At 43.7% G+C, this 27,960-nt stretch overlaps 2 protein-coding genes across 4 annotated transcripts in view; both read right to left on the bottom strand.

Moving 5' to 3' along the window:
- Nucleotides 1–15,069, bottom strand: part of LOC117394662 (synaptosomal-associated protein 25-like) — a 16,248-nt gene extending 1,179 nt beyond the window's left edge. The window contains exons 1-8 of one of the 2 annotated variants that reach the window (XM_033993062.3): nucleotides 14,519–15,069; nucleotides 5,307–5,491; nucleotides 4,747–4,788; nucleotides 4,574–4,622; nucleotides 4,034–4,151; nucleotides 2,836–2,973; nucleotides 2,016–2,160; nucleotides 1–1,738 (exon numbers count right to left, since the gene is read on the bottom strand). The exon at nucleotides 1–1,738 is cut by the window's left edge and continues 1,179 nt beyond it. In XM_033993062.3, the coding sequence (XP_033848953.1) occupies nucleotides 1,673–1,738; nucleotides 2,016–2,160; nucleotides 2,836–2,973; nucleotides 4,034–4,151; nucleotides 4,574–4,622; nucleotides 4,747–4,788; nucleotides 5,307–5,378 (630 nt within the window). In that variant the 5' untranslated portion in view covers nucleotides 5,379–5,491; nucleotides 14,519–15,069 and the 3' untranslated portion in view covers nucleotides 1–1,672. Of the gene's footprint in view, nucleotides 1,739–2,015; nucleotides 2,161–2,835; nucleotides 2,974–3,340; nucleotides 3,453–4,033; nucleotides 4,152–4,573; nucleotides 4,623–4,746; nucleotides 4,789–5,306; nucleotides 5,492–14,518 lie in introns of both variants that reach the window. The other variant, XM_033993072.3, reaches the window with a different exon arrangement.
- Nucleotides 15,070–16,027: 958 nt separating this feature from the next.
- Nucleotides 16,028–26,763, bottom strand: LOC117394655 (calpain small subunit 1-like). 2 transcript variants are annotated; one of them, XM_033993048.3, is made up of 11 exons: nucleotides 26,619–26,763; nucleotides 24,272–24,370; nucleotides 22,936–22,966; nucleotides 22,530–22,622; nucleotides 21,047–21,104; nucleotides 20,829–20,893; nucleotides 20,356–20,424; nucleotides 19,793–19,871; nucleotides 18,989–19,105; nucleotides 18,053–18,111; nucleotides 16,028–16,955 (listed from the first exon to the last, which is right to left on the bottom strand). In XM_033993048.3, the coding sequence occupies exons 2-11, from the start codon at nucleotides 24,316–24,318 to the stop codon at nucleotides 16,929–16,931; spliced, it is 645 nt and encodes a 214-aa protein (XP_033848939.3). In that variant the 5' UTR covers nucleotides 24,319–24,370; nucleotides 26,619–26,763; the 3' UTR covers nucleotides 16,028–16,928. The 2 variants fall into 2 exon arrangements, with proteins under 2 accessions (XP_033848939.3, XP_058860871.1); XM_059004888.1 differs by lacking the exon at nucleotides 26,619–26,763 and adding an exon at nucleotides 24,805–24,829.
- Between the last annotated feature and the right edge of the window lie 1,197 nt (nucleotides 26,764–27,960).

Raw genomic sequence — 27,960 nt, 5'->3', positions numbered from 1 at the left:
TTCCTTACCATTGTAGCCTGCTTTTTGAGCTAATATTATCCCTCTACAGAACCATTGTCATTGCAGCTTACACTGTCTGCTATTGAAGATCACTTGCTAAGGGATGTTCAGTACTGTCTAATTGCAATGCATTTCCCTTGTAATTAAAGCCATTTAAAGTGTCAGTCTCCTGTTGCCTCAAGAGCCCGATTCAGGACTTCTTTATACAACGCTGTTCTTTCACACTGCTGAGATTAAAAACTTTTCATCATTTTTTTTTAATAGATAATTAAGGGGTTCTATAAAAAAATACTAGCTTAAGTAGTGTGCAGAAAACTCTTCAAAACACATTAAGAAGCTTGCAATGCCAACATTCCCCCACCTGGTGGCGTGTTGTAATAATGATAATGAAAAAACTATCCAAGAAACAGTCGTGACTACAGGGCCACAGGGAGGCGCTGTGTGCCAGTTTAAAATATCATTAAAATAATTTAGATGAACAGCTATGGCCAAAAGTTTTGCATCACCTAGAATTGAAGAATTGAGAAAAAAAAAAACATAATTTATCTTTTATTTAACATTATGTAATGAAAGAAACTACAAAATGATAATTGTAAAAGTCTACAAGAAGCCATAACAGTAGTACAGTATTTCATGTTAGATTTCGAAATGTCACATTTTTCAATTTTTGTCAGTTTTTTGTTAAGTATCTGGAAAACTACAAAGCGGAGGTGTGTAATTCAATATGCTAACGTGACATTATTCGACTTCTTGAAGCAACATTAGTTATGTAGAGGGTGATGCAAAGCTTCTGGCCATAGTTGTAGTGTTATTTAATGCCAATGCAATAATGTGGGTGCGTGAGTGTGTCTCAGTGTGTGTGTGTGTGTGTGTGTGTGTGAGTGTGTATGTGGGTGTGTGTGTTTATGTGCATCAGTGTGTGTCTCAGTGTGTGTGTGTGTGTGTGTGTCTCAGTGTGTGTGTGTGTGTGGGTGAGTGTGTTTATGTGCATCAGTGTGTGTCTCAGTGTGTGTGTGTGAGTGAGTGTGTCTCAGTGTGTGAGTGTGTGTCTGTGTGTGTGTGTGTAAGTGATTGAGTGTGTGTGTGTGTGTCTCAGTGTGTCTGTCTCAGTGTGTGTCTCAGTGTGTGTGAGTGTTTGAGTGTGTGTGAGTGTGTGTGTGTCTCAGTGTGTCTGTCTCAGTGTGTGTGTGTGTATGAGTGTGTCTCTGTGTGTGTCTCAGTGTGTGTGTGAGTGTGTGTCTCAGTGTGTGTGAGTGATTGAGTGTGTGTGAGTGAGTGTGTGTCTCAGTGTGTGTGTGTCTCAGTGTGTCTGTCTCAGTGTGTGTCTCAGTGTGTGTGTGTGTGTGTGTCTCAGTGTGTGTGTGTGTCTCAGTGTGTGTGTATGAGTGTGTCTCTGTGTGTCTCAGTGTGTGTGAGTGTGTGTGTCTCAGTGTGTGTGTCTCAATGTGTCTCAGTGTGTGTGTGTGTGTCTCAGTGTGTGTGAGTGTGTGTATGAGTGTGTCTCAGTGTGTGTGTATGAGTGTGTCTCTGTGTGTGTGTCTCAGTGTGTGAGTGTGTGTCTCAGTGTGTGTGTGTGTGTCTCAGTGTGTGTGTGTGTGTCTCAGTGTGTGTGTCTCAGTGTGTGTGTGTGTGGAAGACACTCTCAGTGATGGGAGAATCAGGTGAGTTTTTCTCATGCTGACATCAGCTTGTTGGCTCTCTGATTCGCTTCTGTGATGCGGCTGTTATTGACGGTTGCCTTAAAAAAAAAAAAAAAAAAAGTCAATGGGATGTTTAACGCCTTTTATTTTTTTTCACTCAGCAGCTTTATCTAATTTGCTGGTGGTATAAACACTGCCACACAGACGTTGTATTCCATTTAATTAATACCAAAATAATTTCAAAGTTCTTCAAGGTTATATACGAGTTTCGTTACACCCCTAGAATCCCACCACCCGCGCCCTGTTCTGATTGCACTGGTACACAGACAGCAGGTTTAAGAGAACGTCCTGGCAGAGAGAGAGGCTGGGTCTCACCTTGTCCATGATCCGGTCGATCTGAATGTTCTGGGTGTCGATCTCGTTGCCCATGTCCAGGGCCATGTTCCGCAGGTTGCCCAGGATACTGCCCACCTGCTCCAGATTCTCATCCATCTCGTCCTCCCGGGCGTCATTGGTGACCCTGCAAACACACACACACACACACACACACACAGCACACGTGTGACCTTACTGAGCCACGCTGCAGACTACAGCTCTGGCCAAAGGTTTTGCATCCCCCTATAGAATGAACTAATTTTGCTTCATAAAGTCGAATGAAACCTGCTGAATAATGTTACGTTAACTTATTGAATTGCACACTGCTTTGTAGTTTTCCACCATATACGAAAAACTGACAAAAATTGGAAAATCTGACATTTCAAAATCTAACATGAAATCCTGTACTGCTAGTATGGTTTCCGGTAGACTTTTGCGATATAATTTTGTAGTTTCTTTGATTACATGATGTTAAATAAACGATAATTTAATACACACAGTATATTAAATTATGTCTCAATCCTAAAATTCTACTCCTAAAAACTTTTGGCCATAGCTGTAGTTCACACACATCCATGAAATGGACTAATACTTCTGTAATAGATTTTTTAAAAGCATCAAATAGTTTGTCATTTATACTTTTTATTTTACTTTGTGGGGTACAGTGTTAAGAGTTTACAGTACCTCTGTAATCCAGGGCACTGTACACAATCTGTTTTCCAGTCCCAAGCGATGCTGGATTGGACAGGTTTTACTGTATTATTTCCGAATTGACTTTACGTTTTACATGGGCTCCCAAGGGCCAGCTGTTGCGCGTTACCTGCGGATGTGTCCCCCGCTCATGGTCATCTTCTCCCTCTCGTCCACCACGCGGGAGGGAGGCTGATTGGAGACCACAGCATCCTGGCTGTTCCCCCACACCTTCTTATAAGCACTGCTTGCCTCGAAATCCTTCAGCCTGAGAGCGGGGGGGGGGGGGGGAGACAGCCCTTGTAAAAGTGTCCCGCTGTAGACTCACTAATCTTTAACACGCTTTGCCATGGGTTTTAAAGTGTTTCTGCTTTACTATGCTTTTACTATTGTAAAGCGCTTTGAGATGACATGAAAGGTGTTATATAAAAATGATCGGATTGATATTTGAGGCTGCTGTAAAAACACAAACAACAACATACAGGTTGATTTGAAGAGAATGCAGATAAAAGTTTCTTGAGCAGAAGTTTAGAACTCCTTCCTCTCTGTGTTCGACTGAAATGTAAGTACAGGCAGGGAGGCAGGCAGGCAGGCAGGCACACAGACATGCACCCCTCCACCCAGCCGACACCTACTTCTCGCAGGAGCAAAGACCGCAGCACTTGCCCAGATTAGTGAGGTTTTTTTCAGCCTCTTTCATGTTCTGATTGATCTGGTCCAGCCCGTCCTCGACTCTCTCCAGTTGCTCTGGACAAGGGAAATACACAAGACGGTCGCTCGCAGAAAACACAGCGGAAAAGCCCAAACACACGCGGTACGCCACGGTACGCACACGCACACACACACTTGACACAGGAGCTGGGCTGGAACTGTGGGATCAGAAGCCTTGCTTGTCGGAGTTCAAAGTTAGTTTGGAAGCCTTTATAACCCTCATATCAGAACTGGCCTGGCTGTTTCGCATTGTACTGTGTGAGGGGGTCTATACACAATAGAAGACGTACTAAATCTGTATTAATAAAGGCGTACCAAACCCTAACCCTCAATCCAATCAGGCAGACAGGTCCTAATAAAGCAGCCAGGCAGCGTACGTGGTGGGGGATCCCTTTTACCTGACACAGGAAGGAAGTGAGAAAAAATGGCGTTTAGTATTATTTCATTCCCAACTATAGCGCTATGGCTGGGAAGTCAGGAAAATTGGGCGGGGGTGGGGTCTTTGCATGGACTTCGATCCCACAGTTTTTGATCCCTATTTATGTTCTCAAAATGACAGAAGCATCACGAGACAGGCTGGCAGTGCTGCACGGGGCTCCTGGTTAATCAGGACCTACTTGGCACAGGGACACACACAGAGGCCGCAGCACTGGGCCATGTCGGTGAGGTTCTTCTCGGCCTCCTTCATGTCCTGGTTGATCTGATCCAGACCCTCCTCCGTGCGGTCCAGTTGTTCTGGAGCAGGCAGAGGAAGCACAGCCCCTTTCATTTCTCCTGCTCTGGGGTTTTTTTTAAGCTACTGGGGCAGGTCGTGATTTGTTTTAGTGCTGGGTTGTTATAATCTGGCACTATTAGCGACTAGGAAAGAAGGAAGGAAAGGAAAGAAAGAAAGAAAGAAAGAGAGAAAGAAAGAAAGAAAAAGCTACAGTCTGCTTCTCTAAACCTCTCTATCTCTCTGCTTGGCCCATTCCAGACAGTAATCTAAATCCACAGCAGGTGGATTAACTCTTCGTAACAAAAGCCAGGATTCAAGAGCTGCTCTTGAGATCGGGGTGACACTGCAGGACGTGGTAAAGCAAGGGAAGGTATCGGATCTGTAACCCCATGCTAGGGTGTGAAAATGGGGGGCGGTGAAGCTGTGGATGGGGGGTCCATACCTCCTTGCTCGTCCAGCATGACCAGCGTCCTGATCCCAGCGTCTTTGCTCTGGTTAAGAAAAAAATAAATAATAAAACATCAGAAAAGGTTCAAGTTTTGTACCATAAAAAACGATGAGGTGGGCAGTGAAAAGTGTAAAAAGACGTTTTTAAACCCAGATCTCATTTCTCACCTCTTCCACTAACTGCATCATCCGACGAGTGCTTTCCAACGACTGTGGATAAAAAAATAATAAAATACTTTATAAAATGCAAACACGAAACCTCAATCGACTGCCACGTCAAGTCGGGTCTTAAAGGATCCCAGTGATTCAGCCTCAACAACATGGTTAGGTAACCCATCCCCTTCCCCTCTCCACTCTCTTGTGTGAAGAAGTGTCTCCTTCCATGTCATCCAGGGGTGCTTCCATTCCTGGTCTTTGTTCCAGCCCTGCTCTAAATTGTTTCATCGAACCAATTAAAACCTCCACCCAGAACCTAAAGTCGTTCCCATTTGAGCTGTTAAACCTGGAGAGGAATGGCCCTTCAAGGCACCCTTACTCTAATCCTACTCCTGGTTTTGACTAAGGCCAATCAAGTCTGATTCTTCTTTGTTAAAGGCTAAAAATATTCAGTTCCCTGAAGCTCTGCAATTCGTCTGGCTGCTCTTCGCTGGACTCTCGCTTGCATGTGCAGTATTCTCCATGCAGCAGTGCAATATAAAATGGTATTTCTCCAGATGACTGTCTGTTACCTCGTCAGTGACCTGATCTGCCCGTCTCTGCAGATCATCCATTTCTGTGGGCATGGCTGTCTCTGCAGCCATCCTCTTCCCTGCTCTAAACGACACACCAGGATGCGGGAGAGAGCGAGAGAGAGAGACTGCGGGAGTGTGAAGCAGACCGATAGCACTCCGCAGGGATCCAAGAGAGGATAACTCTGTAAAACAGGAGAACAGCAAACATTAGACATTGTGAGGTCCTGGCGTTTATACAGATTGTAACAAATTGGCATCTCAGCCCATTGACTTGAGTTGAAAAGGTAAGTACAGGTTTTAAACCGGTATCAGTTTTATTAGCTAGGAGAAGATTCATTACAAGGTGGAAATGTTTACAGGATTAAAAAGAAATAATTACTCTATCATAAGGATGAGAAGACCAGGGGTACAACAATGCAATAGTTTGCCTGATTTCTGAAAAGAATTGCAAGAGAAAACTGCCTGAGTATCATTAAGCTAACCATTGTCTTTCCTCCCACACTGACACTCTCCCACTCTCCCACACTGACACTCTCACACTCCCACTCTACCACTCCCACTCTCCCACTTTCCACACTGACACTCTCCCACTGTTACTCTCCCACACTGACACTCTCCCACTCTCCCACTCTCCCACTTTCCACACTGACACTCTCCCACTGTTACTCTCCCACACTGTTACTCTCCCACACTGACACTCTCCCACTCTCCCACTCTCCCACTTTCCACACTGACACTCTCCCACTCACACTCTCAGACTCTCCCACTTTCCCACACTGACTCTCTCCCACTCTCCCACTCTCTCCCACTTTCCTACACATGCTCTTACACTTTTGAGTCACTGTAAACAAACATCCTTTTCCTTTGTGCTCTGGAAAGTAAGAATACACTTAAGTTAAAAAAAGGTTCCATGAACTTGAATTTAAAAAGACTCTCATCTGCTTGTGTGTTTCGTGCCTTATTGGTGGTGTTGGGAGCTGCATGCCCACCTTTCCTAGCCGTGTCTGAACATGTTCTTCAGGCTTAAACAATACCAAGCTTTTACTTTCCATTAAAACAAACTCAGAATGACTTCTTATAATATGAATGGCCTGTTATTTTGGAGCATGCATGACAACTGCTAATTAGCTAACGTTTGCTAACCTTTGCATTGTCACCAGAGCTTGCACCCTGTTGCTTAAACTGTGATCACACTGAGAAAGAGCGTGGCCCCTCTAAGGTAAACCAATTAGATTTTTTCAAACTCTGCTTGCTTTCCAGCTTAATTTCCAATTAAGCTCGGATTTACCCTGCGAAAGTAAAACTGTATGAAACTCGAGGTGACGAATGTTTTGGCTACTGATTCTCATCAGTGTTATAACTTAGAAACTTGATCATTGATATAAAGAATTGGGTCAGCAGTGTGTCTCCTCGTGCTCCTGGTCTCTCCTCCTGCAGACACAGCGAGGCTGCGTGACAGCCACTGCTCTGCTCCATGCTGGGGCTGGAATCAAACACTAATTACAGAGCTGCTGAATCAGGGGGGACTCCAGCCACAAGCTGAGAGAGAGAGAGAGAGAGAGAGAGGGAGGGAGAGTGTGAGATGGGAGAGGCAGAGAGGGTGGAAGAGAGGCAGGGGAGAAGGAGGAAGAGAGAAGGAGGAAGAGAGATGGTGGGAGAGAGAGAGGAAAAGGGGGGAGAGCTGGAGAGAGTGATGGAGGAGAGAGGCAAAGGGAAAGAGATATACAGAGGGAGAGTGAGAGATGAGGAGGAGAGGGAGTGGGAGAGAGAGGGGGAGGGAGGAGGAGAAGAAGGGACGGGGGAAGACATCAAAAAGGGAGACAGACATAATTACAGAGGGAGATGGAGTGTGGGAGGGAGAAAGAGGGAGTCGAGGAAAGAGAGAGTGGAGAAGGAGAGAGATATCCTTGTTATAAAAAACGGGACCCAGAACACTGAATCATCCACAGCAATAAAAGACGTCAACTTCCATTGTATTTACATTAACCCAACTGGAACAGCAAACAGCACGATTATGAGCGGCCCTATTCACCGCAATACGATACCTCCACTCAGTTAGCAGGATGTCAGAGGCTGGGTAAACACACATGCTATAATGAAAGGATAACAGGAGGCTTTCGTCATGCACCACACAATAAGGTCATGCTTGCTCTTCAATTTAGTCACTGTTTGTACTGACAGCTGGTGGGGAGTTTGGGGTACATTATAACTTCTATTACTATATTATAACTTCCTGACTGTATGACTCACCCTGCACACCACGCGGCCGTGCCTTTACCAGGGGAGACCCTCGGGGACCCCTGTGCTCCCCCGACTGTATGACTCACCCTGCACACCACGCGGCCGTGCCTTTACCAGGGGAGACCCTCGGGGACCCCTGTGCTCCCCTGACTGTATGACTCACCCTGCACACCACGCGGCCGTGCCTTTACCAGGGGAGACCCTCGGGGACCCCTGTGCTCCCCCGACTGTATGACTCACCCTGCACACCACACGGCCGTGCCTTTACCAGGGGAGACCCTCGGGGACCCCTGCGCTCCCCTGACTGTATGACTCACCCTGCACACCACGCGGCCGTGCCTTTACCAGGGGAGACCCTCGGGGACCCCTGCGCTCCCCTGACTGTGTGACTCCCCCCGCACACCACACGGCTGTGCCTTTACAGGGGAGACCCTCGGGGACCCCTACGCTCCCCCGACTGTATGACTCACCCTGCACACCACGCGGCCGTGCCTTTACCAGGGGAGACCCTCGGGGACCCCTGCGCTCCCCCGACTGTATGACTCACCCTGCACACCACGCGGCCGTGCCTTTACCAGGGGAGACCCTCGGGGACCCCTGCGCTCCCCCAACTGTATGACTCACCCTGCACACCACACGGCCGTGCCTTTACAGGGGAGACCCTCGGGGACCCCTGCGCTCCCCCGACTGTATGACTCACCCTGCACACCACGCGGCCGTGCCTTTACCAGGGGAGACCCTCGGGGACCCCTGCACTCCCCTGACTGTGTGACTCCCCCCGCACACCACGCGGCCGTGCCTTTACAGGGGAGACCCTCGGGGACCCCTGCGCTCCCCTGACTGTGTGACTCCCCCTGCACACCACACGGCCGTGCCTTTACTAGGGGAGACCCTCGGGGACCCCTGCACTCCCCTGACTGTGCGACTCCCCCTGCACACCACACGGCCGTGCCTACCAGGGGGGAATTCTGCTGTTTTTTTTACACAAAGTTTAGTGCGACATCCCATGGTTGAAGCACAGCATGTATAAAAGCACAGTAGAAGCATGTATAACCATAATATAATAACGAGTGAACGATAATTCTCCTATAAACCTCAGTGTTTTACAGTCTTATTATACATGGTGGTGGCGCGAGACCCATATATAACAAGGTTGATGATAAAAACTGCTAACCTATATTTTTAAAAGCAACCCTCCAGTACATCAAAAACTTTTTTTTTTTATTCTGTTTTCCAATGTTTTTCTCAGCACTTCATTTTCAACTGGTAAAAAAATAAACGCGGCCAGTTCTACAGTTTGAGCGATGTCTTTTACATCACCATGTATTATAACAAATAACAAATAATCTCTCTCCCTCCCTCCTCTTCCCCACAGTAGCAAGGTGAGGTTGCCACGGTTTCCCCTAGTTGCTGAGCAGCAACCACAGAGACTGAGTGACTGTTTATTAAAATAAAACAAAAGCCGTAGCGCTACCCCTGTCCTCTCCAGGGACCCAGACACACAGGCCTGTTTACAATACTGCTTTTGACTACACCGAGTCCTTTAGAAACATGTGCTTTCAGCGTCTCCGACAGCGATGTGCTTCTGCGCTCGCTGTGTTTTATCACACATTTGGCAGACAACTTGTAACACTCTGAGAAGTAAAGCTGTTCCCCTTACACTTAAAGTTTCCCACAGTAAAAGCACAGCAAAGTGTGAGAAAGCACATGGTAAAGCATAGGCAAGCATTGTAAAGCACTGAGAGGTCTGGTAAAGCATAGGGAAGCATTGTAAAGCACAGAGAGGTATGGTAAAGCATAGGGAAGCATTGTAAAGCACAGAGAGGTCTGGTAAAGCATAGGGAAGTATTGTAAAGCACAGAGGTGTGGTAAAGCATAGGCAAGCATTGTAAAGCACAGAGAGGTCTGGTAAAGCATAGGCAAGCATTGTAAAGCACAGAGAGGTCTGGTAAAGCATAGGGAAGCATTGTAAAGCACAGAGAGGTCTGGTAAAGCATGTTAAAAAAAAAGGCAAACCAGGGTAGACTATGTTAACATTTACCATTAAGTTAAGAAAAATGTGTGTGAAAATATAATTGAATCCACGAAACGAGCTAGTTGTGTTTTTTCATGCTGTTTCTTTTCAGTTCTTTTTTCTGGCAGAAGAACAGTAATCTTCTTCAAAGCGCTTTCAATCGCATGTCTTTTCAAATGCAAATCTCTGAGCTCTTCATAATTATTATTATTATTATTATTATTATTATTATTATTATTATGATTATGATGAACCCTAAAGGTTTTCAGGCAGCTGAGCGCTTGTGTGAGTAGATTATCTCTGCTTGGTTGCTCAATGGAAATTATTACCTTGGACACTTTTTTCATCTGGCAGTTTTAATACCTGATTAAGCGGAAAGACAGCTATGTCATTATCTTTTTTTCGGGGGTACGTCAATTTAGGGCATTATTTCTTTCTGCACACCATTATTCAAACGCTGTTTTCAGTAGATTTCAATCTCAGGCCTGTTGAATAGACGAAGAGCCTTAACGGAGCAACCACAGGGAATATATTTGCAGAAATGAACTTCCTGCTTCCTTGTTAGTTTTATCGAATCCTATAAAGTCAGAAAAAGAGTTGTTATGATCTGCAATAAATACACCAACGAACTGAAGAAAAAGAAAAGACTTTGAAAACCTGCTATCTCAATGCAGTGTTGAGATTGAAGGGCAGGCTTGAGGCACGGAGACTGAACTGCTCCCTCCCTCCCTCACCCCCCTAAGAGAAAGGATTCTCCCTCCAGTCCAGGGCAGGCTTGAGGCACGGAGACTGAACTGCTCCCTCCCTCCCTCACCCCCCTAAGAGAAAGTGTGCTCCCTCCAGTCCAGGGCAGGCTTGAGGCACGGAGACTGAACTGCTCCCTCCCTCCCTCACCCCCCTAAGAGAAAGGGTGCTCCCTCCAGTCCAGGGCAGGCTTGAGGCACGGAGACTGAACTGCTCCCTCCCTCCCTCACCCCCCTAAGAGAAAGGGTGCTCCCTCCAGTCCAGGGCAGGCTTGAGGCACGGAGACTGAACTGCTCCCTCCCTCCCTCACCCCCCTAAGAGAAAGGGTGCTCCCTCCAGTCCAGGGCAGGCTTGAGGCACGGAGACTGAACTGCTCCCTCCCTCCCTCACCCCCCTAAGAGAAAGGGTGCTCCCTCCAGTCCAGGGCAGGCTTGAGGCACGGAGACTGAACTGCTCCCTCCCTCCCTCACCCCCCTAAGAGAAAGGGTGCTCCCTCCAGTCCAGGGCAGGCTTGAGGCACGGAGACTGAACTGCTCCCTCCCTCCCTCACCCCCCTAAGAGAAAGGGTGCTCCCTCCAGTCCAGGGCAGGCTTGAGGCACGGAGACTGAACTGCTCCCTCCCTCCCTCACCCCCCTAAGAGAAAGGGTGCTCCCTCCAGTCCAGGGCAGGCTTGAGGCACGGAGACTGAACTGCTCCCTCCCTCCCTCCCTCACCTCCTCCAGGCCAGGACAGGCTTTAGGAATACTCAGAGGCTTACAATCAGCTATAAGCAATTTTCATCAGCAAAAAAAAAAAAAAAAAAACAAGGATAGTAATACATTCAAAGAAAATCTGAAACGCAAAACCCAGGCCTGGGTGTCAAAGTGAAGCTAATTCTGCCACCAACGCACAGCTGTTGCCTTGAAATTTCAAAGGTGGATCATGTGGCTTGGAGGAGGCATAATAGCAATTCACGCGATTTCGAGGCAGGTGGTGTCTCTGTAAATACGGCATTGTCTTTTTTTCTCATTAGCATTAAAGAAAAAGCTTTTATATATTAACCAGGCAAATTGGAAACAAAGAAACTGAAACATAATGAAAATAAGTGATATTATTTGTATTGGTTTGCAATAGACATCTGATCACTGCTAGCCTGATTCGGAATGCACTTTCGCAATGCAATGGCTGGACAGTTGAATGCAAATTGGTATTTAAGGAGAGTATTGTGGTAAAGCATATCGAAGCATAAACAGCTGCCTAGGTTTGTGTGGAGCGCTAAGAGTCTAAGAAAAGCAGCGATCATCACAAACGAGTTTTTCTTTACTCTTTTCACTATGAATGGTAAATGAGCTCTATTGACACAAACGACGGGCAAACATAAGGACAGACAGACGCTCTCTTATCTCCCCAGAATCGAACATTCTCAATATAGTTTGACATACGTGCAGCTATGGACAAAAATGTGCCATCACTTAGAATTTTAGGATTGAGACATATATATATATTTTTAAACTTTATGAACATATTTTTTTTAACATCATATATAATCAAAGAAACTACAAAGTTATATCGCAAAAGTCTACCGGAAGCCATAACAGTAGTACAGTAGTATTTCGTGTTAGATTTCAAAATGTCAATTTTTTTTATTTTTTTATTTTTTTCCCAATGTTGTCAGTTTTAAGTATATGCAAAACTTTTAGCCACAGCTGCATATATAACCCTCTCCACTACATCTCCCGCTGCATTTAATCTAGATTTACAAACTTGAACAAAACCAGAGTCCCTGACAGAAAAGAAACTGGAAACCAGTGCAGGGATGCCAGTGCAAGGATGTCAGGGCAGGTGTAACACGTTCAGTTCAAACATCAGTAACTAAGTGCACCTGCTGCTGTCATGCATTATTCATGTCATGCATGGGATTCAGTCAGGTGCTGTTTTAGATGGATTCCCAAATGCCTACCCTTTGGATCACAAATGTAAACAGTTTTTAAATATGTAATCGTTACCTTATTATAACTGCTGAGCAATGCTTTTCAGTGTCCTGTATCAAGTTGATCCGTGATTGAAACACGCGCTCGTTCACGCCAGCAACACAGCGCGACCCCCCAGCAGGCGTGCTTCCCTATGCTTTACCAGACCTCTCTGTGCTTTACAATGCTTCCCTATGCTTTACCAGACCTCTCTGTGCTTTACAATGCTTCCCTATGCTTTACCATACCTCCCTGTGCTTTACAATGCTTCCCTATGCTTTACCAGACCTCTCTGTGCTTTACAATGCTTCCCTATGCTTTACCAGACCTCTCTGTGCTTTACAATGCTTCCCTATGCTTTACCAGACCTCTCTGTGCTTTACAATGCTTCCCTATGCTTTACCAGACCTCTCTGTGCTTTACAATGCTTGCCTATGCTTTACCAGACCTATCTGTGCTTTACAATGCTTCCCTATGCTTTACCAGACCTCTCTGTGCTTTACAATGCTTCCCTATGCTTTACCAGACCTCTCTGTGCTTTACAATGCTTCTCTATGCTTTACCATACCTCTCTGTGCTTTACAATGCTTCCCTATGCTTTACCAGACCTCTCTGTGCTTTACAATGCTTCCCTATGCTTTACCATACCTCTCTGTGCTTTACAATGCTTCCCTATCCTTTACCAGACCTCTCTGTGCTTTACAATGCTTCCCTATGCTTTACCAGACCTCTCTGTGCTTTACAATGCTTGCCTATGCTTTACCATACCTCTCTGTGCTTTACAATGCTTCCCTATGCTTTACCAGGCCTCTCTGTGCTTTACAATGCTTGCCTATGCTTTACTATACCTCTCTGTGCTTTACAATGCTTCCCTATGCTTTACCAGACCTCTCTGTGCTTTACAATGCTTCCCTATGCTTTACCAGACCTCTCTGTGCTTTACAATGCTTACCCGTGTTTTACAATGCTTTCACTGTGCTGTATTACACTTTGCTGTGCTTTTACTACAGGACACTTTTTAAAAGGGCAGGCATTTTCTAAGGGAGGAGAAGGTGTGTTTCTCTAAAACTCCTTGTGACCAGTACTCAGCATGCATAGCTTTTGAGATCCTAACAGACAGAAATCCTACAAGAAGGACTGATCAGGCCTGACCATGCTGCTGAGCTCCCAAGAACCCAATCAGATTACAAAATGACAGGGTTGTAGAGGGGGACTGAACACTGACACCTGTCTGCACACACGCACGCACGCACGCACGCACACACACAATTAGACTTACGCCATCACCCATCACCCCCCCCCCCCCCCCCCCCCCAGGCAATAAACTGTGTGACTTGAAACTGTAAACAGTCATGGAAATTCACACACACAGCAAGGGTTGGAATCGATCCCTTCGTTCACTTTGTTGCAAGATGAAGCTTTGAACGCGTGGATTCTATGCATGCTTACATTAGTTAATGAGAAGTGACTAAGAAATGGCGAGGACACCAGAGAACGGTTACTGAAAGAAAGAATTGTTGAAGGATGATGTCACCGCAGGTTAGGCATAAAAAGGCTGCTTTGGAGCTCTTTAGACCTGAGGAAGAAGAGAAGACTGCCACACTCTGTCTCTAATATTGGTAACTAAACCCCTTTTTCGTATTGCACGCTGTTCTGCAAGTCTAATAAAGTATTGAACTGACTAATGGTTGTATTGTGCGAACCATTCTCGGTTAGTTCTCAAGATAAGACTCGCTCCACTGTTCTGCTTGTATATACAAGCGTGCTACTTTTAAAAGGAAGTCCCCTCGTAGCTGAAACTACTGGAAAACACATAGTTAACAGTAAATATAAATATAGTTTAAAATGCATGTTTAATAGGCTGGGCGCAAAACAATGTATTCTGTGAGAGCTATTATTACCAACGACAATACAAAATAACGTCAACGCGTGAGACAACTTAATATTATGCAAAATAACAAACGCGATTATGAAAGATGTAACTTCGTTGTGGTTTAAAATAACAAAAACCAGCAGACAAAAATAAATACAAATACAATGTTTACCGTGCATATATATATATATATATATATATATATATATATATATATATATATATATATATATATATATATATATATATTCTCGTTGTTCGTAAATTATTCAATTTAAGTAAGTTAATAAGTTTTATTTAAACCATAAATCACATTGAAAAAAAAGGAATGCGTTCAATTTATATTCTCCAGTCGTATATATTATACATGCATTAAATAATTCTTACCTGCCCGTCGCTTCTCAAGAGTAGATGCAACACCTATGTTTGAGCAGCTCAGCTAAAGCGCAGATTTCACTTCAGCATCAGTTTCGCTCCCCGTAAAATACATAACCAGCCCAGTTCCCTGCCTCCGCGCTCTCATTGGCTGATGCCCTAGGGATGGCGGGCTCAGGGTTGGGAAAGTGTAATTCGATTTGCTCACGGAACGTCAGTCATTGCCGATTTGGTCCGGCCTTCTGGTGGTGGGGCACTGGTTGCTAAGGCAACGTTACTCGCTGACGTCACTCGAGTGAGGAGTGTTGACTCGAGTCAATAAAACTGAGTTGTTCGGCCTTTTGGTTGGTTAGTTTCGCAATAAAAAATAAGGCAAAGTAAAGTATCCTATACTACAGGAAAATGTAGTTTATTATGGTGCACTATCAATACTAAAATATAAAAAGATGAGGTTTACTTATTGCGAGTTTATTCAAATAGAAAACTACTGCGTGACACGTACGTCTCTATTTCAACTGAGATCAGCAAAAACACAATATTTATTATTATTATTATTATTATTATTATTACATACGACCCGAAATTGGATGTAATAAAATTGTGCCTGCGATACTACCTGATATTTTGGATCCTAGATGCCAAAAAATAAAAACTAATAATTATGTCTAGAATACAACCAAAAAAGCATTTTTCTTTACGCACGCAACATAAATACTTGAGTTCTCCTTTAATAATATCGAGACTGAAACATGGCATAAAATGAACGTCTTGATAATTATACTTCCGACTGGTCACCAGATAAAAATAGAGACGCCTGCTGTTTTATTCAAAGGTCTTTTTTATCTTCCCTACTGAGCATAAACAGATGCAAGCAAACCGCGCTCACAAGGCAGAACCGGAGCTAATAAATCCTAACTCAACTTGGATTGATGTTATAGGACTAGACAAAATAATTTAATAACGGACCTTTGTTATTAGGGTTGTCATAGGTTACAAAAGGGAGGACACTGTTTTTAATTTAAAACTTGAGACATAAAAACCATTCTCTCGAGGTCACACTGAGGTATCCAGGTCTAGTTGCAGTATTTATTATTAGTTTATTTAGCAGACGCCTTTATCCAAGGCGACTTACAGAGACTAGGGTGTGTTAACTATGCATCAGCTGCAGAGTCACTTACAATTACGTCTCACCCGAAAGACGGAGCACAAGGAGGTTCAGTGACTTGCTCAGGGTCACACAATGAGTCAGTGGCTGAGGTGGGATTTGAACCGGGGACCTCCTGGTTACAAGCCCTTTTCTTTAACCACTGGACCACACAGCCTCCTATTTATAGGCTTGGTATTTAATATTCAACCTCGAAATCTGTGTTGAACGGCAAACCAACAAAACGAAGGAGTCTGGTACTAGAATTTCTACATGTGCATCAGCATTGATGATGCAAAGAAAGACAGCTAGTGGTGTTTTTACTTTGTCATAGTTACAAAAAACAAACAAACACACGAACAGAAAACCCATAAATATGAAATTGTAAAGAGTTTTAATTTTTTGCATAATATAATAAACCAAAATAAAAAATCAATCATTTTCAATGGGTAATTTGATTATATATATATATGGATGGATGCGTGACAAACATTTTGTGTTGCATTACCAGTTAGCATTGTAACAGACAAACCAAGCATCATTCATAAAGTCATCGCAATGATTTCAAAAGTAACATACAAACATTTCGGCCTTAATTCTTGGCTGATGAAACAAAAAATACATACTTCGTAAAATTTCGAATTTCCGTTTCCGTTAAGGACAAAACATATTTTTTGCACTTAATGTTGAGCTGCTGCTGTTTTCACAGAAAAACGAGGCGAACCTCGACTCGACCGCAAAGTTGTATGAACATTTAAAGTCTTAACATTAAATGAAACTGGGTCTGTCAATGGCGTGTCTTTACAGGTGTAAGACTGCCACCTGGTGGAATCTGCATGTACTGCTGACGCAAAAACAAAAGGTACAATAATTAAACATGTCACGTGTCTTTCTAACAATTCGATTTTACGCACAGCACAGTGCAGGATAAAACTTCACAGTAACTTCAAATTAAGAACATGGGATGATGGGTTAAAAAAAAAAAAAAATTAAATATGCCCACAAGCAACAAATTAGATATAAAAAAAAACTTAAAAAAATAAAAAATAAAAAAGAAGAATTATTAGCCAAAAGACATTGCAAAAAACATCCTACTTCACCTTCCCCCCCCCCCAAAAAAAACAACAAACCAATTAGAAATCGGAAAGAGTTCTAGAAGCAGAAGCAGCCATGCGGAGAGAGTTGGCAGAGAGATATTCCTAGTGTTGAAGGATCAGCTGAACATCAACATTGTGTGGAGAGATGTAGCCTCCTTTCCACTGGCACCCAGCAGGATCTTTAAGAGTACATGGTCAACTGGAGCCACTGCAAAACAAGGAGCAGGATCCGTAAGAAATGCAACGCAACACATAACTTTATAAAGGTCGACCCAAGGTACATTTGCAGTTGTTCCCCCAACCCCCCCCCACATAGTTCTTCCATTGCATTTAGTTTATGTTAGCAATGGTTTGCCATCTTTTAAGCATACCTCCCTACCTATGCTTTACCATACACTTTGCTATTCTTTTTACTATGGGGCACTTTTATAAAAAGGGAACAAAAAGCTGTAAAATGTACATTTAATAGATGAAGCATTTAAAATTAGTTTTGATTTATTATTGATAGTCATCTTTGCATTTTCGCTTTTGAATTTATTTGAATTGTTCACATACAGTATTTAACCCTGCTCACTGTGACTGCTGGACTATACAGCTAACCCTGCTCACTGTGACTGCTGGACTATACAGCTAACCCTGCTCACTGTGACTGCTGGACTACACAGCTAACCCTGCTCACTGTGACTGCTGGACTATACAGCTAACCCTGCTCACTGTGACTGCTGGACTATACAGCTAACCCTGCTCACTGTGACTGCTGGACTATACAGCTAATCCTGCTCACTGTGACCAGACTATACAGCTAACCCTGCTCACTGTGACTGCTGGACTATACAGCTAACCCTGCTCACTGTGACTGCTGGACTATACAGCTAACCCTGCTCACTGTGACTGCTGGACTACACAGCTAACCCTGCTCACTGTGACTGCTGGACTATACAGCTAACCCTGCTCACTGTGACTGCTGGACTATACAGCTAACCCTGCTCACTGTGACTACTGGACTATACAGCTAACCCTGCTCACTGTGACTGCTGGACTATACAGCTAACCCTGCTCACTGTGACTGCTGGACTATACAGCTAACCCTGCTCACTGTGACTGCTGGACTATACAGCTAATCCTGCTCACTGTGACCAGACTATACAGCTAACCCTGCTCACTGTGACTGCTGGACTATACAGCTAACCCTGCTCACTGTGACTGCTGGACTATACAGCTAACCCTGCTCACTGTGATTGCTGTGCTATTCGTAATCTCCCACATGGTTGCAGGCACATCTCACTTGAGCTCCAATATACTTACCTCCTTAATGTCCACTTTAATGGTTCCATTATGATCTTTGTCCAGGGTTTGGAAGGCACCTAAAAACAAATGAAAACAAAAAAAACACACAATCACTTTAACGGTTATATGCTTTTAATTCTAGTCGTCAATTCAAAAATCAAATGACGACCATGTTTAAAAAAAAAAAAAAAGCTTTTGCTAGACCGTCTGAATATCAAACGTGTTGGGCATTCATGATCGATATTTATAATCCAAGTACCAAAACTTACAAAAAAAGACAAACGTTTCAGCTAGTGCCTTCATCAATGTTCTGAAGGTGGCACAAAGTATTTGTCTGCTTGACTTCAGTGAAATTAACCCCACCCACCCCTTCACTGGCTTCGTTCCTGTCAAATAACCAATCAGCTGCTTCCCTTCAGCTTCCAGCCAGTAACTTGACCCAGAAGACACTGCTGGAGGCAAAACGACCCAGCGAGTGCAAACAGATCACCCGAGGAGAAGACTGAGACCGAGAGCTTTCTTTAACATACAGCAGCACCACGCATCACGTTTAAAATGAAAATGGGTTTAATTTTCATTCCAGCTCTCAATTACTTAACTAGACCCTTCATTGAACTGATCACTAAACAGCTACAGATTTCAAGTCAGCTATAACATTTTATAAGCAACCTGAACTCTGCAACTGTTTAGGAGCTGTGCACTATTAAAAAGGTCTAATTAAGAAAATGATCATTTCAATGTAGGGTCTAGTTAAGTAATTGAAAGCTCAGTTGGAAAACCAGAAGACACACTGGGGTTTCCCAGGACCAGGGTTGGGAAGCTCTGGTTTAAAGCACTGTGGTATTTGGACAATTCAAATTTCACTGGGTCTCCCACAGTAAATGAGAGCAGTGCGGCCCCAGGAGGAGTCCTCACTGAACCGGTCTGAAAGCTGTGAATGAAATCAGAACTCACGGCACATGGCGTCCAGACGAACCAGGCAGCCAATGTAATTGTCAAAGTCCATGTTGCCTCTCTCATCGCTATAGCGACGAATAATCATCTGGTACAGCTGGCCATTCAGAGGGAACCCTGAGAGAGAGAGAGAGAGAGAGAGAGAATACCAATACTTTTATTCCTGTCGTTGAGAGGTCATCGTGTTATGGATGGGAAACTTGATTTCCTTGGTATAAAAATCGACGTAGAAACTTTCAGTGCGCAGAAAACCAAAATGCCAGCCTGTCTGACCAGTCTCTTCCAATGCTGTTCAAATCATTATGATGTTCAACCAGCTAGCTAACTTCTATAGCTGTGGAGCAAAGTTTTGCATGGCCTAGAATTAAGATTGAGACAATTAAACAAAAACTATATGAACATAATTTTAGAAAACTACAAAATGATGTCACAAAAGTCTACCGGAAGCCATCATAGTAGCACCGTATTTCATGTTAGATTTCGAAATGTCACATTTCTCAATTTTTCGTATATGGGGGAAAAAACTACAAAGTGGCGTGCAACAGAATATGTTTAATGTAACATCATAACACTATTGAGCAGGTTTTTTAAAATCCTGTAATTGTATTTAACTTTATTCAGCTCAAGGTGTAGGATTTCAGCATGTGATTATTGGACGAATGAAAGAATGGATGGATGAGAACTGCAACCTGTTTGCAGTCCTCTGGGACGCCATTGTGACAAGATGTTCCATCCCAAGGGTCACGAACCGGACTGAAGTCATTTCATTTAAAGAAAGTATGCTGCTGTGAAACAGCCCCTTACCTGCAGCTTGGAAAGCACCTGGTAACTCTGAAGCCCCGATCGTACCAGAGCGATCAGCATCATACTGCTTATACACCCCCTGAGAGAGACATGCAACCGTTCAGCAAGACCACAAGCAAAGAGACATTATTATTATTATTTATTTCTTAGCAGACGCACTTAATTGTTGCAAGATATCACATTATTTCTGCATGCAATTACCCATTTATACAGCTGGGTTTTTACTGGAGCAATCTAGGTAAAGTACTTTGCTCAAGGGTAGAGTCCCACCTGGGATTGAACCCACGACCCTCCGGTCAAGAGTCCAGAGCCCTAACCACTACTCCACACTGCTGCTGCAACCATTCTACAAGATCACAAGCAAACCTCATCACGAGAAGGGATTAGGTGTCATCAGGTGCTTGACCTCTGTTCATTATTATAATTATTTATTTGGCAGATGCCTTTATCCAGGAGGACTGACAGTTGTTGCAGGGTTACAAGGGTCACAAGTTATTATCTACGGTGACTTAGTAGTGTGTGTGTGTGTGTGTGGGGGGGGGGGGGGGGGGGGAGGGGCTTACCTGCAATTTCTTGATGTTGTTCCAGAGGTGTTTGAACTCATGGAAGCCCAGCTTGCCTGTGCTGTCGCTCTGCAGAAGCACGAAGGTTAAGGGAGATCACATGCATGGCTTGAAGCAATCTGAAAAGCATGGAACTTCAAAAGGCCTTATACTCCTCTCCCTCCACCCCCCATGGTAAACAAAAATGGCTTATTTCACATCAGGTGTTATTGGGATCTTGCATCGATTCAGACTTAATTTTTTAAACGTTGCAAACCACTGTAACCGAAGAACGAGAGTCACAACGCATTAAGAGCGTGAACTGCATTTCAGAAGTGAACACAAAAAAGTGACCAAATACAAAATGCAGTCAACTTTAAATCAATGAACAGGTGCATGTTAGTTTAAGACAGGTGTGCATTTTAATCTAATAAAGTCATTTACAGCCTTAAGTACAAGACAGCTCCCAAGATTCAAAGCACTGCTGAGGATACATCCATGACCGCCACCATGCTTCGGCAGGACTCGATGCTGAATCCGTCGGTTTTGAGGTCGCCGTCTGAAAGAATAAAACACACACTTTACTACAGCCTGCATTTGGGAATCATGGATCCAAATCCCTGGTGCTTCCTTTTTTAAAATCGCATTATCGCCGCTCCTGGATCATTAAGCTCCACAAGAAGCACATTGAACAGAATGAATCTTTACTTACGTTTGCCAATAATTTTGTTGAGTATATTCATCAGCTCTGCTGGGCTCACCTCCATGTCCTTGAAGAAAAAAAAAAAACAGAAAGCAACACCAGATTTTGAGAGATGCTTGACCTAAAGGCATCTCTCAAGCCTGCCCTGGACTGGAGGGGGCACCCTTTCTCTTAGGGGTGAGGGAGGGAAGGAGGGAGCAGTTCAGTCTCCGTGCCTCAAGCCTGCCCTGGACTGGAGGGAGCACCCTTTCTCTTAGGGGTGAGGGAGGGAAGGAGGGAGCAGTTCAGTCTCCGTGCCTCAAGCCTGCCCTGGACTGGAGGGAGCACCCTTTCTCTTAGGGGGGTGAGGGAGGGAGGGAGCAGTTCAGTCTCCGTGCCTTAAGCCTGCCCTGCACTAGGGGGGGCACCCTTTCTCTTAGGGGGGTGAGGGAGGGAGGGAGCAGTACAGTATCCGTGCCTGAAGGCTGCCCTGGACTGGAGGGAGCACCCTTTCTTTCAGGGGGGTGAGGGAAGGAGGGAGCAGTTTAGTCTCCGTGCCTCAAGCCTGCCCTGGACTGGAGGGAGCACCCTTTCTCTTAGGGGTGAGGGAGGGAAGGAGGGAGCAGTTCAGTCTCCGTGCCTCAAGCCTGCCCTGGACTGGAGGGAGCACCCTTTCTCTTAGGGGGTGTGGGAGCAGTTCAATCTCTATGTTACTTAAATCTAGATATAAAGCCAAGCCCAGTAGTTACACCAAAGGGGGGATAATCTAGTCTTGTTTGTACTGCAGTGTTTGAATTCTGCAGGGATTAGCAGGCTCACACAAGTCATTCTTTAGTATGAGTCAGTTCTTAGCCTCGTCTCCGAGTGAAACTCAACACGGTTTTCGAGCAACACCCAAATGAGCCCCAGAGACTAGAATATAATTACCTGCCTCATCGCTCCTAAAAAGGGAAATCCCAAAAATGCTGTGTGACTGGAAATGTGGGTTCAGTTACAAACCATCCAGTCTCCCCCCCCCTAACTTCTAATTCATAGGGCAAAGTGTTATAGCTGGGTCTGGATTGAATCAAAATGACGGAGGAGACCACAGCCAATCTTTATTTAATTTGATTTAATTCAGACCTGGATCTAACTGTCAAGGCACTGTCCAGCAAAGAAAGAATATTCTAAAACACCATGGGTACCTATTAAATGTAACGTGAAGCGGAAGCATGGAGGTGCCCAAATAAACAGATCACAGTGTATATAAAATGTGGTATACGGTCGCATGCAAATTTAGCAACCAATTTGTTTGAAAAAAAACTTCATAGAGCACATTTCTGTATTTGTACCTGTGATGACTGCTTGGTAAAATAAACCTGTTAGCGTGTGCCACCACTTAAGTAACTTTTTAGTGGAATGGCAATTGCAATCAGTACAGCATCATTGTAACTAAACACAATACCATTGGAATTGGAACTGGAATTTTCAGCCAACAATTCTAATTGAGCCCAGGTCTATATTCTGTACTCACATCTCCGGCAAGCTGCTGGAACACTTTTCGGAACTGCCGGTCCTCGTCGCTCTCGTGCTGCTCAGCATACTGGAGGGATGGCCGTGGGGGGGGCTGCGACGGGGCGACACGAGAGACAGACATTTCAAAAATCGACAGGCAAGAGAAATACCGGGTACCGTGCAAGATTTATGAACGATGCATCAACAACCGCTTCCAACAGGACCTCGTTTGTTTTACGGTCTCATCCCGAAGGACGGAGCACAAGGAGGTTGAGTGACTTGCTCAGGGTCACACGCAGGTTAAATACAACCAAGGCTTTACCATTGCATATAGCAGCATTGTCCACCATAGTAAAAGGGGTTTATATATATGTAATAGGGAAACCAAATGTAGGAGTCTTTAATAAAATGTCAATTGAACTTACAGGTGCCGAGGGGATAAACTGGTCAACATTTCTGTAAAGAAAAAAAAGAAAGATTTGTCAGCATGCTGTTGGAGCATTCATTGCCAGTGCGGGGGAACAAGACTCCCATTGTATTGCATTTTGAGCCATTCCAGGTTTTACTACAAGCTCAATCAAACTGAACTCAAATCTGGAATGGCCTCAACTGCTATGCAATGGGAGTCTCGTTACAACCCTTTCAGTACTATGGCAGGACACTGACAACCTACAGCAAGGACAGCCTGCAAAACACTCAGAGTATTGCACGTAGGTATTTCCTGCTGGTCTATCAGGTTTGTTCAGAATCGAGACCAGGGCGGTAGCGCACACACATATACACAGTGTGTGTGTGTGTGTGTCAGTGCGCGTCCTATTGTAACGGAATGACACGTCAGCCCGTTCAACTGAATGGAAAGGCAAGGTCTGGACTCTAACTGTAAAATTCAAACCATACGGGTCACAGACTGCCTGGGGGGGATTTATACACAGTTTAGTGCATCCCCACCAGGGTTTATTACTCTGTGCAGAACGTGTTGGCATTTCCAGTTTGTTTCCATTCCGCAGGGGTAAAGTTTAGCTTTTGGCAGTCACTGAAACCTGCTGGCCCTTTTTCATTTTGGAAGCCTTGTTGAGCTACAAGGAGTTTGTCTTATTCCAACATACTGTACTGCGCTATATGCAGCAGGCATACTTCGACTGAGACATACACTAACAACCTTTCCAAATCGCATTTAACAATACTGAAAGAAAAGGCAGTTCAATGACAAACGTCGCTCTCGGATCCTTTGGTGTTAAGAAATAATAAAATGTGGGATTACCACCACCATTATTATTATTATTTATTTATTTATTTCTTAGCAGACGCCCTTATCCAGGGCGACTTACAATTGTTACAATATATCACATTATACATTACTTCACATTATACAGATACCACATACAATTACTTACATACAATTACCAATTTATACAGTAGGGTTATTACTGGAGCAATCTAGGTAAAGTACCTTGCTCAAGGGTATAGCAGCAGTGTCCCCCACCTGGGATTGAACCCACGACCCTCCGGTCAAGAGTCCAGAGCCCTAACCACTACTCCACACTGCTGCACTATTACGATTACGACTACTACAAATAATAATAATAATAATAATAATAATAATAATAATAATAATAATAATAATAATAATAATAATAATCCTCTTATAAAGCATGCTGAAAATACACTTCGAAGCGAATATAAAATGCGTATCAAGCAGCTGTCAATTCCAGTAATATTGGATTTCTATCGGAAATTCAAATTAAAGTTAGCAACACTTACGTGACGACATCAAGAAGACCACCGACCAATTTTCTAGCAAGAAACATCTTGGGAGGCGAGAGAACGCAACAGGAGAAACACGCAGGAGGAAAAAAGAAGCTGCAGGAAAAACAAATAAGGGTTTAAAAAAAATGATTACAAGCGTCACCCAACAAGCAACATCCGTCCGCACCGTAGCCTGCTCGCTCAATCTGTCAATACCAAAAGATTACAAAAAAAAACACGAGGACAATGACAAAAACAATGCAAAACTTCAGCCAAAAATCCAGGCCGGAAAACATGAAGAACTGAGAGCGGCCTTCGTTCGCAGGTGGCACCGACGACATGTTTTTATTGCTGGTATAATAATTTGGTTTGTTCGTTGGTTTTGTTTTTGATGATATTTAAGTTTTTAAAAAAAAGTTAGTGCATTACGATTACAAATCAGCAAGCAAGCAACGCACTGCTCCCGCTGTCCGTGCACTTAAAAACAAACAAAAATAAGTCATGTTTAAAAGTTATTCATTATCGAGAGAACCATAAAAAAAACACACCTACTTCCACAAAGCCCTGGGAGGTAAATCGATGTGAATTCTAAACGGAGCGCCACACCTGTACAGGAATTTACACAGGTAAACTGCAGAACTACCCCCACACTCCTCTCTTTATTATACACGAGCATTGTTACAGCGTTGAACAAATGGTTTTTTTTTTTGCAGTTTTACCTATCTACCTATTTTATTATCTTTAGACAGTACATTCCCAGTCAGTTTATCTGGGTGGTAATTCGGCTTGGGACCCGAACACACACACACGCACACACACACTGCATAAATACACGTGTGTGTGTGTGTGTGTGTGTGTTTGTAAATGGTGCAAAATGCATTTAAAAAAAAAAAAGATAATTTAATCTGGTCGAAAACTTAACTTGCTATAGGAAGTAAAGTGACTCGTACAACTACAAGCAGGGCTCACACAATGATGAATCACTCAAGATCACAAAACAAATAAATAAGGCGTATTAAAATGACGTTGAATTGCAAGCGTCCTGTCGTCCAATTGTCTTTTGACAAGACATATTGTGTAGCCTATTCCAGCAGTGTGGAGTGGTGAGGGCTCTGGACTCCTGACCGGAGGGTTGTGGGTTTAATCCCCAGTGGGGGGACACTGCTGTTGTACCCTTGAGCAAGGTACTTTACCTAGATTGCTCCAGTAAAAACCCAACTGTATAAACTGTATGTAAAATAATGGGATATCTTTATAATGTGAAATAATGTATAATATGATATCTTGTAACAATTGTAAGTCGCCCTGGATAAGGGCGTCTGCTAAGAAATAAATAATAATAATAATCGAACACACGCTTAAAAAGAAAGTGTGGAAACTTTCATCGAAATGTAAAATGCCAAATGGTACAGACCTGGCTTCTGGTGTACCTGCTTAATACGCAAAATGCAAAATGCGTAAAACCGTGTACACGATTAATCGAATCGTTAATCGAATCAAATTAACTTTCGATAGTGGACGAGGGAGTAAGCTACTTGTTTCTACTGTAAATTATCCCTTTCAATACTCCTAATTTGCATTATTGTTACCAAGGAGAAAGGGTGGGACCTGGAAATGTATTTAAATTAGTTTATAATGCACAACCGTCAACAAAACAACCATGGACTGTATCCGGAAATAGTTTTGCATTAACAAAGCAGCTGTATCTTCGTTCACCTAAGAACGTCTAAACGGCGTGTTGCATGGTCATTAAAATGATCAATAACCGGCCACAATATGTTTTAGGTATATATTACGTCTTGGTTCAGGCGCAAACTTTCTACGATGCGCAGAGAGCAAAAGTAACTATTGCATGTTTCAACTTTACACCTTGTCAAAAGCCCGGCGAGTTACATAGCTGCCTGCAACCTAAAACAGCTTTAAAATACTTTGTGGTAATTGTAAAAAAAGAGACCGCTTTTTAAGATACCGACTAAAAACGGTTTAGAATAAGTGCTACAGCAATTAACTACGCTTTTCTTTTCGTTCAACTGTCAAAATAAGGGATAGTCAAAGCAGGAAGGCACCATACTAGGCTACAGTTTGTGTTTTTTACAAAATGTTTATCTTCCAGACTTGTCGGACAACTGTGATTTAGGTAGTTTTAATAACATGTAATTTTACACAGTATATTTCCATATTAAACTCAAAGAATAACATTCGTTTCGATTAAGAAATATAAAGAAAATAAATAAGTTTGTATAAGGCTCAAAACAGCTGCACTACAGCTGTCAAACAAAACCATCACTTTTCTGTGAAGTTAAATTAACTAAAAAGAAGAAAAAAATACATAAAAACAACAGCAAACTCTCTGTGTACTCACCGGGAACGAATTCGGGTCGTGTAAAGAAGACTGGGCACTCTTTAAACAGACTGGCAAAGAACCACTTCTTCAAAATAATTTGCTTAATGTGTTCTTCCTCTTGAAACCACACCCAGCTGTGCAAGCCTGCGGAGAGGCTCCCCTGAGAACCGCCCTGGGTCCTAAAGACCTCTGCCGAAACGACACAATCAACCACATTGCATACAGCAAAACCTCAGCTAACCAGCCACCAAAGGGACTGGACACAGAACAGGTCCTCGCTTGAGTACAGGACACCACCACGGCCAACATAACAATGCCTTAAATGCAATTGTTTAATTTTTTCTTCTTTTTTTTTAAACGTTTTCTTAAAGGTTGACGCGTTCTTTACACAGTAGTTCCAGCGCTGCAAGGGTCAAATCACTATTCAATGTTTTTGTTTGGTTGCCTGGCCCTAATTTTTTCTTGTGACTAACACAACCCAGGGAGGGATTAATTGTCCGGGATGGGGAGTGATCTGTAGATGGATGTGATTCATCTCTTGTGTGTGTGGTGTGTGTCTCAGTGTGAGTGTGTGTGTGTGTGTCTGTGTGTGTGGGTGTCTCAGTGTGAGTGTGTGTGTGTCTGTGTCTCAGTGTCTCAGTGTGAGTGTGTCTGTGTCTCAGTGTGAGTGTGTCTGTGTGTCTGTGTCTCAGTGTGAGTGTGTGTGTGTTTGAGTGTGTGTGTTTGAGTGTGTGCGTTTGAGTGTGTGTAGGAGCATAGACACCCCCGCCCTTTGCTCATTCACCTTGAAACAAAATATATCTGTATACAAGACAAACAAATACTGTACATCAGAAACATACACCCAGCACCATGGCTGTCAATTCAAAACTAGAGCTATCAGGAGGAAAGCTGATGAGCGACTCAGAGTGATTATTCTTCCACTGGGATCATGGATGAAACCCGCTCTGCAGCTCTGAGCTGCTCAGGGGGAACAGAACTGAGCATGCCCTGAAGTGGATTCATTCACTGAGCTGCTCTGAAGCGGATTCATTCACTGAGCTGCTCTGAAGCGGATTCATTCACTGAGCTGCTCTGAAGCGGATTCATTCACTGAGCTGCTCTGAAGTGGATTCATTCACTGAGCTGCTCTGAAGTGGATTCATTCACTGAGCTGCTCTGAAGTGGATTCATTCACTGAGCTGCTCTGAAGCGGATTCATTCACTGAGCTGCTCTGAAGTGGATTCATTCACTGAGCTGCTCTGAAGCGGATTCATTCACTGAGCTGCTCTGAAGTGGATTCATTCACTGAGCTGCTCTGAAGTGGATTCATTCACTGAGCTGCTCTGAGCGGCTCTACACGCCCAGTATCTCTAAACA

The sequence above is a fragment of the Acipenser ruthenus genome, chromosome 30 (genome assembly GCF_902713425.1).
Source record: "Acipenser ruthenus chromosome 30, fAciRut3.2 maternal haplotype, whole genome shotgun sequence".
Lineage (NCBI taxonomy): Eukaryota > Metazoa > Chordata > Actinopteri > Acipenseriformes > Acipenseridae > Acipenser > Acipenser ruthenus.
Note: the sequence above shows the minus strand (reverse complement) of the source record. Positions and strands in the feature narration are given on the sequence as shown.

Excerpts from the sequence above, each read along its gene's own strand:
- LOC117394655 (XM_033993048.3), bottom strand. The coding sequence starts at position 24,318 with ATGTTTCTTGCTAGAAAATTGGTCGGTGGTCTTCTTGATGTCGTCAC. Across the intron at positions 22,967-24,271 it reads GGTCTTCTTGATGTCGTCAC|AAATGTTGACCAGTTTATCC; the intron begins GTAAGTGTTGCT and ends TTTTCTTTACAG. Across the intron at positions 20,894-21,046 it reads CAACAAAATTATTGGCAAAC|ACGGCGACCTCAAAACCGAC; the intron begins GTAAGTAAAGAT and ends TTATTCTTTCAG.